Raw genomic sequence first — 16,603 nt, forward strand, 5'->3', positions numbered from 1 at the left:
TTTGATGTATGTTCCATTGTCCTCTTATGTTGTGTTGATTGAGATGTGCTCCCCACCCTGTCATGGAAGCATCTGTTGTTATTACGTACTCTGGCACTGGGTCTTGGAAAGGCCGCCCTATGTTTAAATTTATACTGTTCCACCATAGAAGCGAGAGGTAAGTTTGGCGGTCTATCAACACCAGATCTAGAAGGTGACCCTGTGCTTGAGACCACTGTGAGGCTAGGCACTGTTGTAAGGGCCTCATGTGCAGTCTTGCGTTTGGGACAATGGCTATGCATGAGGACATCATGCCTAGGAGCTGTAGTATTGTTCTTGCTTGTATTGTTTGGTTTGGAGACATGTGTTGAATGACCCTGTTGAAATTGTGGATCCTTTGTGGAGTTGGCGTTGCTACTCCTTTTGTCGTGTCTATTATGGCTCCTAGATATTGCTGTACTTTGCTTGGCAGAATGTTTGATTTTGCAAAGTTGACGGTGAACCCTAGTTTGTAGAGGGTTTGTATGACTTGATTTGTGTGGTTTGAGCATTGTGTGAGCGAACTGGTTTTGATTAGCCAGTCGTCTAGATACGGGAACACATGTATTTGCTGCCTTCTGATGTGTGCAGCGACTACTGCTAGGCATTTTGTGAATACTCTTGGAGCGGTTGTTAAACCAAAAGGCAATACTTTGAATTGGTAATGTATTCCTTTGAATACAAACCTTAGATATTTCCTGTGTGATTGATGTATTGGTATATGGAAATATGCGTCCTTGAGGTCTAGGGTTGTCATGTAGTTGTGTTTTTTGAGCAATGGTAACACTTCTTGTAGTGTGACCATGTGAAAGTGGTCTGATTTGATGAATGTGTTTACTACTCTGAGGTCTAGAATTGGTCTCAGTGTTTCGTCCTTTTTTGGTATCAAGAAGTACAGTGAATAAACTCCTGTGTTTATTTGTGTGCTTGGTACTAATTCTATTGCATTTTTTTGCAGTAGTGCTTGAACTTCTATCTCTAGAAGCTGTGAATGGTATTTTGTTAAATTTTGTGATTTTGGTGGTATGTCTGGAGGGAATTGCAGGAATTCTATGCAATAACCATGCTGGATAATTGCTAGGACCCATGTGTCTGTAGTTATTTTGTCCCATGCTTCGTAATATTGACGTATCCTCCCCCCCACTGGTGTTGTGTGGGAGGGGTGTGTGACATGTGAGTCACTGCTTGTTGGTAGTGGTTTTGGGGCTTTGAAATCTTCCCCTATTCCTAGGGAATTGCCCCCCTCTATACTGGCCCCGAAAACCTCCCCTGTACTGTCCCTGGTAGGTGGGCGGTGCGGACTGTGAGGTGCTAGCTTGTGTGGCCTGACCCCGAAACCCTCCTCTAAAAGGTGTTTTGCGGAAGGTGTTATAAGATCCTCTGCTCTGCGGGGAATAGAGTGCGCCCATGGCCTTGGCAGTGTCAGTGTCCTTCTTGAGCTTTTCTATGGCTGTGTCGACCTCCGGACCGAACAGAAGTTTTTCGTTAACTGGCATGTTAAGCACTGCCTGCTGAATTTCTGGCTTGAATCCAGACGTTCTGAGCCATGCGTGCCTACGGATGGTAACCGACGTATTAATGGTTCTTGCGGCCGTGTCTGCTGCATCCATGGAGGAGCGTATTTGATTGTTGGAAATGTTTTGACCCTCCTCAACAACCTGTTTTGCTCTTTTTTGCAGATCTTTTGGGAGATGTTCAATGAGATGCTGCATCTCATCCCAGTGGGCTCTGTCGTATCGCGCTAGCAGCGCTTGTGAATTTGCGATGCGCCACTGGTTTGCTGCTTGGACAGCAACCCTCTTCCCGGCTGCATCGAACTTCCTACTTTCTTTATCTGGGGGAGGTGCATCCCCAGAAGTGTGTGAGTTTGCCCGTTTTCTGGCAGCCCCTACCACCACAGAGTCTGGTGGCAGCTGAGAGGTGATGAATACAGGGTCCGTAGGAGGCGCCTTATACTTTTTGTCCACCCTAGGCGTCACTGCCCTACTTTTAACTGGCTCCTTGAAAATGTCCTTTGCATGGCGTAGCATGCCTGGGAGCATCGGCAGGCTTTGGTAGGAGCTGTGGGTTGAAGAGAGGGTGTTAAATAAAAAATCATCCTCTACTTGTTCCGAGTGTAGTTCCACATTATGGAATAGTGCTGCTCTAGCCACCACTTGTGAGTAGGCTGTGCTGTCTTCCGGTGGTGATGGCCTAGTTGGGTATGTGTCTGGGCTGTTATCAGACACTGGTGCGTCGTACAAGTCCCACGCATCCTGATCTTGGTCATCGTGGCTCATGGCGGTGTGAGCTGGCGAATGTGACGGGGTGTAAGTTGGCGAAGCCGGAGTTACAGGTGGAGGCGAGGGAGGAGGTGTTACCTTTTGTGCTGTTTGTTGCTGAGGAGTAAACTGAAGCGTTCTCTTTCGTTTGACAGGTGGAAGGGTACTGATCTTCCCAGTCCCCTGCTGAATAAAGATACGCTTTTGCGTGTGATCCACGTCAGTGGATTGCAGTTCTTGTTCAAATCTATGTTTCTTCATTTGAGAAGACATAGAATGCTCTTCAGTGTAGGAGCCAGAAACAGGGTCTGATGTCGCTTTTTTCGGCTCCGAAAACCCTGTCGATTGTTTTTTCGGCTCCGAGGTAACCTTCCTCTTTTTCTGTGCCGAAAATTCTTGGCCTCTATGGTCTTCGGCGCCACTGTCTCGGCGTCGATCCGTGTCGACACCGAACTCTCGGTGTCGATGCTTCTGTTTAGCACTCTCTCGGTCTCGAGGAGGCTGCGTGCCGGTGTCTCGACCGGAGTCGGACGATCTCGACACTGAATGGGCCTTTTTCGGTGCCGATTGTTGGTCACCGAGAATTTGGGTGGAGCCATGGCCGGTTGGCAGTGGCGTCCCCTGGGCCTTCTTTCCTTTTTTAAGGTTTGATCTCGACGTCTTACTCACAGTTCTTGTAGAGTGTAGCTCGTCGGAGTCTGAGTCCTGGATGGAAAAGGATTCCTCCTGTTCCTCTTCTGTCTCGAACTGTGGACGCTCTTTTGGTGTGGACGCCATCTGCAGTCTTCTCGCTCGACGGTCGCGCAGAGTTTTTCGGGACCGGAACGCCCGACAGGCCTCACAGGATTCTTCGCTGTGCTCGGGTGACAGGCACAGATTACAGACCGAGTGTAGGTCCGTATAAGGATATTTGTTGTGGCATTCGGGGCAGAATCGAAACGGGGTCCGATCCATCGGCGTTGTCCTCCACGCGGTGGGGCCGACTAGGCCCCGACGGGGTGCCGAAATCTACCCCGAAGGGCACCGAAGCGCTTCGATGTTCAACGCGTCGTCGTATGTGTCTATCTCTAACCGGATCGCAACGATACCGTCGAAAATCTTCCGTCTTCAGCTATCTTTCCGTTCCGAAACTCGGAGCGACAGGAACACGTCCGAACCCGATGGCGGAAAGAAAACAATCGAAGATGGAGTCGACGCCCATGCGCAATGAGCACAGAAGGTGGAGTCACTCGGTCCCGTGACTCGAAAACACTTCTTCGAAGAAAAACAACTTGTAACACTCCGACCCAACACCAGATGGCGAGCTCATGCATACCATGTGTATCTACAGCGACAGATGCCATCGAACTAGTCAGTTATTTTGTGGTACTGTCGATTGCCGATTGACCCATCTCTCTTACATTCACCATTTCCAAACTGTTGTTTTACATTGCTAGGCTCCTACTAATTGTGTTGATCCCGCTCCAAACCTTACATGGGCTGAGGGGTCTGTAAAGCACTATTCACCCTAATTTTTACAGCCCCTTCATCTGAGGCCGGCTCTCTTTTCCCCTTTCTCTTATTTGAGTGGGAAATGTTGCCTCTTGCTTTACTCAATCTCATTCTCCTTAATTGAGTGCTCAATGAGTTGAAAGGTCCCAGGAGCTTCAGGGTTGAATCAAATTCAATTCAATCCAAATCTGAATTAAATCTGAGCAAACTCTTAGTGCCAATCTCAGTCCCGCTTTCACATGTTTTTTTAAAGACAGGGCAAACGATACAGGGTGAGCGAAGCAAGTGGGCAATATAATCCAATGCAGTTCCTTCTGTACTTATGCTTGCACTTATACTTATGTTGTGGTCAGAATTATTGCTGTCACCATATTATGTAGAAGGGAACAGAGAGAGAGAGCTGGGCACACCAGCCGCCCCCCAAGCCACATCCGCACCTAGCCAGACCGCTTCTGCAGAGAGGCTGCGGCACGCACTTAGCGATAGCAGACTAGGTCTGTCGGGCTCACGTTGCCTAAGTTTACCCTGTTGGTCCAGGCGCTGAGTGCTGGTGGCAGGTGCTGGTGGCTGATATCGCTGGTGGATGGTATCTCAGCTGTCTGTGCTGCGTGGCATCAAGGGGGCCTCCAGCAGCAAACTGTCGGGCCTCTGGTGCACACACAGACTCGGCTCTCGCAGGTCATGTTCTGTGCAAGCCAGGTCTCTGTTCCTCCTCAAACCTCCTCTCTGACCACAGGGGGGGGGGGGGGGGGGGGGGGGGAGGTAAGTGCAGTGCATCTGCAAATAGCAAACGGGCAGCGCGGGAGACTGGTTTCAAGGGAGGAGCAGCCGCAGTGCGCCCTCACTGTGTCTCCTTGCGTCTCGTGCTGTCCGATTTTGTCCTTGCCAGCTGGTTGATCCTGACCGTGAGGAGCACTTCTGCACCTACAGGCCAATCACCCTATCCACTCAGCACCCGAGCTGCCCATCCTGGGTTCTCAACAACTGGCTGTGTACCATTGCTCTAAGGCCCCTTGCGACAAGCCCCATCTGGGAGCTTTCAAACTTGTTCCCAAGACCTCCTGTGCAGCCTGTTTTTAGATGCCCCCCTTCTTCGTAGCACCCAGCTACAACCACACCAGCACCCTGCTCCTGGTGGATTTCAGGGAGCTCCCAATAACTGCTAGTTGTACCTTGGACCACTACATCTCTGAACAAAGAAGGTGAACACCCAAAACCAACTGTACTTATATCTTATATAATCTTTATATGTATTGTTGACTTTTCTCTCCCTAGTATTGCATTGTGCGCAAAGGTGCACAGGTTTGCACTCTTTACATACCTGTAACTTTTAAACAAGAAATCAGTACTTGCTCTTTTGCAAAGTTCTTGGTCTTCCAATGTGTTTAAAAAATAAGTGTTATTTTTCTAAATTGGTCTCAGATTTGTGGGTCTCATTTAATGTAGGAGTACAAAATATGCGTAGCACTACCCTCTGGTAAGCCTAAATGCTCACCTATACTACCACAAAAAGGAGCTTTAGTGTTACCTACTTTTGCCTCTGTCAATCAGTTGGGATCCACTGGAATTCTGCACACTGTACCTTTTAGTGCACCATACAGAGTGCCAGCTTCCTACACTGACACAAATAGTCTGCTAGGCATATTAGTTAGACTTTTATGCACCTTCGGTAGGAAGTAAATCACTGGTATAACTGGACCGTCCTTTTTAAAAAAAATCTGTACTCATCCCCATTAATTAAGAGGATCTGTTACCACTCGTTACTTTCTTTGCAGTTGGGATGTCATTTGTGCCATTAGGTTTAGGTTAAGTTTGACATACTTGGTCACACTTTAAGATTTTGTTCATCTTCTTTAATGCAGTTTACAATGTTCACTCTGAGAAACCCTTAGCTGCTATCCCTAACTATTTGTCCGCACACTAAGATTGTATGTGTATCCATGATGCAGTCACATCACTCAGGTCACCACTGTCATCTTACCCCACTTGTACTTAGTGCTTTACAGACTAAGCCTTTAATAGGATCATCAGGCTCGACGCAAGAAAACATTCCTGATAGGAAGGCATTGTGTCATTGTCAAAGGAGGCACAAGCCTCAATGTCTAACAATGGCTTAACATATCAAGATGAATATCAAAGTATACCCATACCCGTCAGCTTTTGACACCAACAGCTAAAGAGAGTAGAATATCTCAAAATGCACCTATTAATTTTATTACATATCTACAAAGGTTATACAGACTTGAGATACAGGACTATAATTAGTTAGTATTTGTTAAATCAAAAATACAGATGCACATTGCCATTTACTGATGTTTGCTACTGAGCCTCAAGCATGCATTCAAGACAACAAAAACACTCACAAATGGGGGTGAAGGTAAAATGAGGCTCCCTGCAGTTTCTCGCTCGATTATTGTTACAGTGGCAGTGGTGATATGACCAAGCACAGCTTCAACCGGATCATCGGGTCCCAGTACCAGAGAGAATGATTCGTGCCATTCTCTGTCTTCATTGGATAAAATCTCTACTTTGAATATAATATGATCCATCCCTAGAAAAATTGAGGCAGCAGAAAATGTATTAAGAGTGAATGTGAAAGGTTTCATGGGATGTGTTCCCAGTAGTAAAGGTAGTAGCAAAGGTACAGATAAGACATTTTACAATTCCTTAAACCTGTGCTTTCTAATTAATGGCACAGCCAAAGTGCAAATACCCATTTGAATTACTTATCAAAGGGAAAAGACAACCTTTCTTCACTGAACAAACCACTCAGGATTTTAGCTTTTATTGGACAAGTTATTTACTTTCGTTAACCCCTTTTGTGGTAGAGGCTGATTCGTTACCTTTGAATTCTCCCTAAGAATAAGACAGGCTCCTGAAGATCTTTTGTGAGCAATACCCCTACATGCCGGCGATCAGCACTGGGTCCATCGGAGTCATCCCCGCCAGAAATGAAGTTGCGATTCATATAAAGGCGCCACCCAGGCGCACCAATGTTAATTACTTTTCACGACTTTCCACATCAGAAGTGAGGAGCCATGAAAAACACTGACCTAGGTGTGTCAAAACTAGGGCACTAAAAAGTAAGTCCCTGCCACAAGAAATCAGTTGGCAGAGTGGGGAGGTTGAGTGGGTCAGTAAGTAATCGAAAGCTAGATGTAGTCTCTACCTGATAAGGCGTTAATGATGATAGGTAACTTGTCCATCTCATAGCAACTTCTAGCTGTAGATTCCTTACCTTTGAATACATACCCAATCAATACCATACCCAGAGAATGGTCTGCTAACCAGTTTCAAACATGAAAGTCCCGCTGGAATGAACTGGCAAAGTGCTCACCCCTACCGACCTGACTGTCCAGCCAGTAGTGTTTGTTAAAGGAGTTGAGACACATGCCTACGGTGCTGCCTGGCAGATATCCAGGACCAGAACTCAGCGTGCTAATGCAGTGGTGGCATCTTCAACTCGGGTGGAATGAGCTCGCAAGCCTTCATGAGGTTGATTTTTGACTACTGTGTACAGATGCAGAGTACGACCCATCTGGAGATGGTCCATTTCTCCACGGCCCGACCTTCTTCACACCCACATACCCTACAAAGAGTTGGTAGCCCACCCGGAACTCTTTTGTACAATGAAGGTAGCACACCAATGCTTTTTTTAAATTTATTTATTTATTTATTTTTTAGTCCAGGCAGTGGACTCTCTCCTCTTCCTTAGAAGGATGTGCAGGTGCGTAAAAAGTATGCAAGACGACCAATTCACCTACATGAAACGGCCTAACCACTTTTGGTAGAAAAGAGGCCCTAATGAGAAGCACCACTTTGTCAGGCTAAACAGAGACGTAGGACAGCCTAGACAATAAGGCCTGCAGCTCATTCACTGACACAGGGAAGGCTGATTTTAATGTGAGAAGCCTGAAGGGACAGTTATGAAGGGGTTCGAAAGGAAGGCACATCAAAAAGGTCAGAACCGAATTAAGATCCCACACTGGGGCACAATGAATTGGGATGGAGGGAAGGGATAAGTAGACCTTTGAGGAAACTATATACAATAGTAGACTTGAACAAGGAGAGTTGATCAGGCAACCTCTAAAACGCAGAAATAGAAGATAAACTTAAGAGTGCCCCAAGCAAGCCCTGCTGGGAACGGGAAGGAATACACAGTAGAACTTCAGAAAGCGGGGAAGAAACGGGACTGACACGCTGGTCTGTGCACCATCCCACAAATTTCTTCTAATGCCATGTGTATACTGTTTTGGTGAAGGGATGCCTAGCTGCCAAGATTACTTTACAGACTTCAGGGGGAAGGTTAAAAGCCGTCAACTGCCAACGCTCAATCTCTGTGCAAGGCAGAGAGCGGACAGGTTTAAAAGGAGAACCCTCTACTGCTGCTGTGACAGACAACCTTTCTGCCATAAGATGAAGTCTGATCGGAGGATCTATGGACATGTTCAGAGCTCGGGATACCACTCTCTCCATGCCCAGTCCAGAGTCACAAGGATTACTTAGGCCAGTCATTCCTGATCTTCTTGCGAACTCTGGCCAGCAGTGGTATGGGCGGGAAGGAGTACAGGGGGCCTAAACTCCAATGAAGACTAAAAGCGTCACCAGCATGCAATACTGCTGGCATTGAGTGTTCTCTGCAGAGTCGAACAGACCTAAGCAAGTCTCTACCTGCTACTGAAAGATCTTGAGCCACCTCTGGATGAAGAGGCTGTTCGTGATCCACTATGCATTTTTGGCTGAGTTCGTCCGCTATTAAGTTCAGAGAGCCTGCCAAACATTGAACCACAAGGGATATACTCTGCTGCTCCAGCCATGTCCAAAGGCGTAGAGCCTGTTAAAGGGTAAAATACCTCACCCTGGCCTGCTTGCTGTAGTTCCACATGGTGGTGGTGTCTGAACACCTGCACCATCTTACCCTTTATAGAGGGTAGAAAGTACCCTCAGAGATCTGGACCACGTCAGAGGGATAACCCTGATACTGCATGAATTGGAACTTCAGGTCCCACTCCAGAGCCCGCATATGCCATCTGGCATGTGTTGCCGGTAAGATGCAGGAGGCCATGACGCCCAGCAGCCTCACAGTCAGTCTCACTGAAATCCAGAATAGAGTCTGAAACATCTGTATCATAGCTTGAATATCCTGGACTCACTGCTCGGATGTACAAGATCAATAATTCACTATGTCCAGAACAGCTCTGATAATAGGGTGCGTCAGAGAGGAAGTCAGGTGTAACAGACCCGTTTATAGTGAACCCCAGTGAATGCAGGAATTTCGTCTTAGTCTTGGGGTGGGAGACTACTTTCAATAGCCAGTTGTTGAATACGGATAGCTCTGATCTCCACAGATGAGCTGCAACCACTGCAATCACCTTGGTTAACCCCCAAGGGACGCTGGTAAGGCTCTAGGGGAAACACAGTTAACTGGAAGTGCTTGTGGCCTACCGTGAATTACAAGTAACGCCTGTGGGCTCACTGGACAGCGATTTGGAAATAAGCATCCTGCAAGATAAACACTACGATCCAGTCTACTGGGTTCAAGGCTGACAAAACTTAGCAATGTGATTCTCTGTAATCTGGTAATAAGATGGTGGCATGGATGAATGGGTAGTCTCAAAAGGGAGAGAGTAGCTTCGGATAATCTGCCAGTGGGGTAGGTGATGGTGAATCCTGCCACCGATTGGGTGTCCGTGGTGGTAGAGAGGCAGACTAGGAGGTGTTAGGGACTTCTGTGGGGGTGGGGACAGCGCCAGACTGATCAGACCGCTAGCCACCTGACCTACGAGGTCTGTGGGTCCCGTGCCCTCAGCCACGCAGAGGCTGGGCAGCATGCACAGCATGGAGGCTGGCTGGGAATTGGTGCAGTTGGAGTCATGAAAGGGGCAAAAGGCAGATTGGGGAGGACAATGGGCAGCCGCAAGGCCAAAGGACCTGGCCATAGCACGAGAATCAATGAAGAGCTTGAGTGCCAAATTTGCCTGGCCTCCGAATACACAGGTGTCGAAGGGCATGTACATCAGCGAAGCTTGGACATCCCACAAAAAGCCAGATGTCCTCAGCCAGGTGTGGCGCCTCGGGGCTTCTGTTGCTGAAACCGCTCTGCCTAGTGAGTTGGTCATGTCCAGTCTGCAATGGATCGTCAACTTTGCTGCATCTCTGCCAACAGCTTCACAGTGTACAGTTTGGGCCTTCTCAGGACCTGTGTGGGAATAACGTCCCGAAAGGAATGTGGTGTTAAAGACCGCAATGCCATGCTGGTGAAAGAAACCTATTTCTTCCTAAATGAATCCAGCCTTTTGGATCCCTGGGGGAGCGGTAGAGACCACGCCATGGGTAGTAGAGGCTTGGACCACCAAGTTCTCAGGGGTGGGTTGTTGCATCAGGAGTTTGGGTCTCCAGGTTCAGGGCCATGGGAGCGAGCAATTGTCCTATTCACAGGAGCACCTGTGTTGGGTTTGGAACAGGTACCCAGAAGCACATCTGTGAGGGCGTCACTTAAGTGGAGCAGGGGTTCGGAGTTGTAACCTCCCGATTCCAGCAGCTCCGTCAAGAGATTAGTCTTGACTACTACCAAGGACAGTTTACAATCGAGGACCTCAGCTGCTCTCCTCACCACCACTGCATAAGAAGCTCCCTTCTCCATACCCATGGAAGGGGGAAAAACATTCCAGAATCTGGTGATGTCTCCAATCCACTGGCTTTACCAACGTCCTCAAGCCACATGGCTGGCATTCTCAAGGGTCCAGCAACCACTCCTAGTCTTCCCCGAGGGCTAGCAGCTGGAATAGAGCTCAAGATTCAACATAGGAGGCAAAGCTCCTGCCCATCCTGCTCCGTGTTGAAGTTTGGGATAATAAGCATGGAGCCACAGGTGGGCGTGGAAAGCATCAGCATTGGGATTGGTGGCAGGGACGGTCCAGGTGGTACAAACGGTGCTGGTCCGGATCCAGGATGAGAAGCCATTGCCACTGGAGCCACCGGTGTGCAATCTGATGGGGTACACTCTGACCCTGCGAGGCCCGAAGGCACGCCAGCAGAGTCTGATTGCCCAAAAATGAGGCGCCTTGTCTCATAAAAGGAATTTACCTTGGCATGGATCGCTCCAGCTCCTGGAAACTTGCGGAGGCGGCCCAGGAGCAGGTTCAAAAGAACGAGGCCTAAAATAGCAGGCCCTTATTATGTCAGCTGATGGACCAGGGAAAGTCAAAGAACGCTACAATTTTCCAAATCGCCCACCCTAGTATTTTGAGTGGGACTATGAAATCTTTGGACTCCACGACCAGTCCCAGGACCTTCCTCTTGATCTGCGCAGTCAAGCCAGGCCACAATCAGCTTTAGGGACCGCTCCCTCAAAGCTTTTGGCTGCATGGCCCGTCACATGGAGTACAATGTTGGTTGTGGTTACGCTCCAGCCACAGACAGACTTGGTGAGGATCCGTCATCTACATCACCAGATGACAGGCTTTTCAGGGCTTAAAACCAGTCTTACGTGACAACATCCTCGACACACCAGGAGTAATCTCAAAGATTGAAAAAAAGTACAAAAAAAAAGACCAGTAAAAAAATGTACATGGGGCGTGGAAAGAAAAGAACGGATGTTTGCGCACTTAGGTGGTGCCTATATATAAGAACTGCATCATCATTTCCAGCATGGACAGCAGCGGACACGGATCCGATCAACGCTACCTACCGGTGCCCAGGGGTACTGCTCACAAATCTTACTGATCCAGTCTGACACCGGGCAAGAATTCAAAGGTAAGGATTCTGAAGCTAGAAGTGTCTAACACACACAGGTGTCCGGGGAGGACGGTGGGCAAATGTGAAGCTACAGTGCTACAAGTCACAAACAGATGCTTACTGGTTAAGAAACATTCTCCGTACAAGGCATGTGTGACTGTAGATACACATGGTTAAGCATATACTAAAAAGCAGTCCTCAAAAGGTGGTGGCTAACCTGTGGGAGTTACAATTGTTTGAAAAAGTATGCGTAGAACTGCTTGCCCAACAATGACTTATTGATGGGCTAGCACATCTACACAGTAATGTTTGGTAAATGTATGTGGTGTAGACCATGTAGCTGCCTTACATACGTCAGTTGTAGGTATATTTCCAAGAAAGGCCAATAAAGCAGTTTTTTTTCCATGAGTGGAGTGAGCTCTAGGAGAGGTATTGAAGATGTCACTTACCCAGTGTACATCTGTTCGTGGCATTAGTCGCTGCAGATTCACATGTTGTGCATAGCCCGCCATCTGGTGTTGGGTCGGAGTGTTACAAGTTGTTTCTCTTCGAAGAAGTCTTTCGAGTCACGAGACCGAGGGACTCCTCCTCTTTTGCTTCCATTGCGCATGGGCGTCGACTCCATCTTCAATTGTTTTCCCCGCAGAGGGTGAGGTAGGAGTTGTGTGTGTTAGTAATAGTGCCCATGCAATGGAGTGAATAAGTATGTACCAATTAAGGTTTAAATAATATATTTACAAATGTACAAAGTTGAAGATAACTTCCAAACGGCTACAGGCTCCCGGGGAGGCAGGTGGGCATATGTGAATCTGCAGCGACTAATGCCACGAACAGATGTACACTGGGTAAGTGACATTTTCAGTTCGATGGCATGTGTAGCTGCAGATACACATGTTGTGCATAGACTAGTAAGCAGTTATCTCCCCAAAAGCGGTGGCTCAGCCTGTAGGAGTGGAAGTAGTCTGAAATAAAGTTCTTAGTACGGCTTGACCTACTGTGGCTTGTTGTGCAGACAGCACGTCTACACAGTAGTGCTTAGTAAATGTGTGAGGCGTAGACCATGTGGCTGCCTTACATATCTCGTGCATTGGAATATTCCCTAGGAAGGCCATGCTAGCGCCTTTCTTTCGGGTTGAGTGTGCCCTTGGTGTAATGGGCAGCTCCCTTTTTGCTTTAAGGTAGCAGATTTGGATGCACTTAACTATCCATCTGGCTATACCCTGTTTTGATATTGGGTTTCCTGTATGAGGTTTTTGGAATGCAATAAACAGTTGTTTAGTTTTTCTGATGTCTTTTGTTCTGTCAATGTAGTACATTAGTGCTCTTCTGATGTCTAATGTATGTAGTGCCCTTTCAGCTACCGAGTCTGGCTGTGGGAAGAACACTGGTAGTTCTACCGTTTGATTTAACCCCTTCCCCGCCACGGACGTAATGGTTACGTCCATGGCAGCGCCTGTGTGGCGCCATGGACGTAACCATTACGTCCAGGGACTGGCAGTCGGGGAAGCGCACGCCCCCCCCCCCGCCCCCCCCCCCCCATGACGTCAGCGCGCGATCGCGCGCTGATTTCATGGAAACGGGGAATGACGCGCTGGAAGCCATTTGCTTCCAGCGCGTCAAGGGAGAAGGTGAGTATTTCACCTTCGTGCGGGGTGGGGGTGCTCTCAGAGAGGCATCGAGGGAAAGGAAAGGGTTTTCCTTTCCCTCGATGTCTCTGAGCATTCCTGTTGCCCGATCGCGATGCGATCGGGCAGCAGGAATGCCCACTAGACACCAGGGATTTCTGTATGTGTGTGTGTGAGTGAATATTAGTGTAGGGGAGCGACCCCTTGGGCAAGGGTCGCTCCCCTTTGGGGGCACATGCTTTTTACGTCGTTTCTGCCCCCCCTGGGGGCAGATTGGCCCTATTTTTAGGCCGATCTGCCCCCAAGGGGGGCAGAAAGCCACTAGACACCAGGGATTTTATTGTTGCTGTGTATTTTTTGTGTTGGGGGGCGGCCCCTTGGGCAAGGGTCGCTCCCCTTTGGGGGCACATGTATTTTACGTCGTTTCTGCCCCCCTTGGGGGCAGATTGGCCCTATTTTTAGGCCGATCTGCCCCCAAGGGGGGCAGAAAGCCACTAGACACCAGGGATTTTATTGTTGATTTGTATTTTTTGTGTTGGGGGGCGGCCCCTTGGGCAAGGGTCGCTCCCCTTTGGGGGCAAATGTATTTTACGTCGTTTCTGCCCCCCCTGGGGGCAGATTGGCCCTATTTTTAGGCCGATCTGCCCCCAAGGGGGGCAGAAAGCCACTAGACACCAGGGATTTTATTGTTGATGTGTATTTTTTGTGTTGGGGGGCGGCCCCTTGGGCAAGGGTCGCCCCCAGGGGCCCTCATGTATTTTTGGGCAGTTCTGCCCCCCTTGGGGGCAGAGAGGCCTATTTTTTTTAGGCCTTTCTGCCCCCAAGGGGGGCAGAATCCCAATAGCGCCAGAAATAGTATGTATGTATGTGTGCTTTGTGTTGGGGGGTGGCCCCTTGGGCAAGGGTCGCTCCCCCCAGGGGCGCAATGTATTTATTGTCGTTTCTGCCCCCCTTGGGGGCAGATTGGCCCTATTTTTAGGCCGATCTGCCCCCAAGGGGGGCAGAAAGCCACTAGACACCAGGGATTTTATTGTTGATGTGTATTTTTTGTGTTGGGGGGCGGCCCCTTGGGCAAGGGTCGCCCCCAGGGGCCCTCATGTATTTTTGGGCAGTTCTGCCCCCCTTGGGGGCAGAGAGGCCTATTTTTTTTAGGCCTTTCTGCCCCCAAGGGGGGCAGAATCCCAATAGCGCCAGAAATAGTATGTATGTATGTGTGCTTTGTGTTGGGGGGTGGCCCCTTGGGCAAGGGTCGCTCCCCCCAGGGGCGCAATGTATTTATTGTCGTTTCTGCCCCCCTTGGGGGCAGATTGGCCCTATTTTTAGGCCGATCTGCCCCCAAGGGGGGCAGAAAGCCACTAGACACCAGGGATTTTATTGTTGATGTGTATTTTTTGTGTTGGGGGGCGGCCCCTTGGGCAAGGGTCGCCCCCAGGGGCCCTCATGTATTTTTGGGCAGTTCTGCCCCCCTTGGGGGCAGAGAGGCCTATTTTTTTTAGACCTTTCTGCCCCCAAGGGGGGCAGAATCCCAATAGCGCCAGAAATAGTATGTATGTATGTGTGCTTTGTGTTGGGGGGTGGCCCCTTGGGCAAGGGTCGCTCCCCCCAGGGGCGCAATGTATTTATTGTCGTTTCTGCCCCCCTTGGGGGCAGATTGGCCCTATTTTTAGGCCGATCTGCCCCCAAGGGGGGCAGAAAGCCACTAGACACCAGGGATTTTATTGTTGATTTTTATTTTTTGTGTTGGGGGGTGGCCCCTTGGGCAAGGGTCGCCCCCAGGGGCCCACATGTATTTTTGGGCAGTTCTGCCCCCCTAGGGGGCAGATATGCCTATTTTTTAGGCCTTTCTGTCCCCAAGGGGGGCAGAATCCCCATAGCGCCAGGGATACTATGTATGTGTGTGTGTGCTTTGTGTGGGGGTGTGGCACCTTGGGCAAGGGTCGCCCCCCCCCAAATGGTGCAATGTAATCTGGGTGATTTCTGCCCCCTCCCCTTGGGGGTAGATTGGCCTATTTTTTTTTTAGGCCCATCTTCCCCCAAGCAGAGAAGACTAGACACGGGAAAATGAAAAAATGGTTAGTGGCGGAGTGTTTGTCAACTGGCGAAGTATTTACTTTTATGATAATAACAGTTTTTCTCCTTTTTGTTTTAGTTCAAAGCTTTTGCTGACTTTGCTGTGGCTTGTTGCAGTTTTGGCAGTAGTTGTCCTGCGGTTTGCGTAGTTGCATGTTTTAGGTAAGTAAATAAATTTACTCCAAGTGAGTATTGTTGCAATGCATGAATGACATGTTTGTAGGTGGTGTACTGAATGCAGGATTGTGTGTGAAATTGTCCTTAGAGTTATGCACAATGATTATTGTGTTGTCTTATGTCTAATTTGCTTTTTTTTTTTCTCTTTTTAGTGGGATATCGTTGGTGATTGCTGTGGCTGTGCAGAGTAGTTGCTGGTGAGTCAAGCTTTTTCAGGCAAGTGAGCAGTATAGTTTTTGAGTTTATAATTCTTAGTGATAAACCTATACTTTGTTACTTATCTTACACAGTGCTGGTTGTTGGTGGTGTATTTGTCCAGTTAATTTTAGTAGGAAGGATCATGGCCAGCCGTAGGATGACCGCTCAGCAGGTTGTTAGTGTGCTTTTTGAGTCATCTTCTGACCATGAATATGAGACTGACTCTGCATCTGAGGCAGAGGAGGAAGTGCAGGATTCTGGAAGTGAATTTTCTGTCAGAGATGAATCATCTGATGATGAAGCCACTCTCAGTGCTGAAGAAGGGCCTGTTTTAGAGGAGGACAGTGATGTGCCAATGGTGCAGGAGCCAGCGGCTGAAAGGCTTCCCATTGGAAGACTTGACGCATGGGTTGCACCAAACATGGAGCAGCCACAGTTGCCTGCGTTTACTGGTTTTCCAGGGTGTCGAGTTAATACGGAAAACTTTTTGCCCGTCAACTTTTTTGAGTTGTTTATGGACGATATATTTTTGGAAGAGATTGTTGAGCAGACTAATTTGTATGCAGAGCAGTTTTTGAGGGACAACGCTGCCAGACTTAGGCCACACTCTAGAGCTAGCCGGTGGATTCCCACAAATCTGGAAGAGTTGAAAAAGTTCTTGGGTTTAACTTTTTTGATGGGGCTGATAAGGAAGCCGTCGCTGTCTTCATATTGGTCTACTAGTCCCTTGATGGCAACTGCTATATTTCCTGCCATCATGAGTCGTAACCGGTATGAGCTTCTTCTTCGGATGTTGCATTTTGTAGATAATGCTTTAGCCTTGCCACGAGATCATCCTGATTCTGACCGTCTTTTTAAGATTAGACCTGTCCTTGATCATTTGGTAGATCGGTTTTCAGAGATCTATGTTCCAGGGAAAGAAATATCTGTAGATGAGTCTTTGGTCCTGTTCAAGGGTCGTTTGGTTTTTAGGCAGTACATTCCTAGCAAGAGGGCACGGTATGGAATTAAATTGTATATGCTGTC

The 16,603-nt window shown here is 48.4% G+C and overlaps 1 protein-coding gene across 1 annotated transcript in view; it reads right to left on the reverse strand.

The window, feature by feature from the left end:
• Positions 1-16,603, reverse strand: part of FRAS1 (Fraser extracellular matrix complex subunit 1) — a 1,443,020-nt gene that overhangs the window by 813,621 nt on the left and 612,796 nt on the right. Inside the window, exon 13 of the mRNA XM_069205798.1 lies at positions 6,134-6,321. Within this exon, the coding sequence (XP_069061899.1) occupies positions 6,134-6,321 (188 nt within the window). The remainder of the gene's footprint in view (positions 1-6,133; positions 6,322-16,603) is intronic.

The sequence above is a fragment of the Pleurodeles waltl genome, chromosome 1_2 (assembly GCF_031143425.1).
Source record: "Pleurodeles waltl isolate 20211129_DDA chromosome 1_2, aPleWal1.hap1.20221129, whole genome shotgun sequence".
NCBI classification, from domain to species: domain Eukaryota; kingdom Metazoa; phylum Chordata; class Amphibia; order Caudata; family Salamandridae; genus Pleurodeles; species Pleurodeles waltl.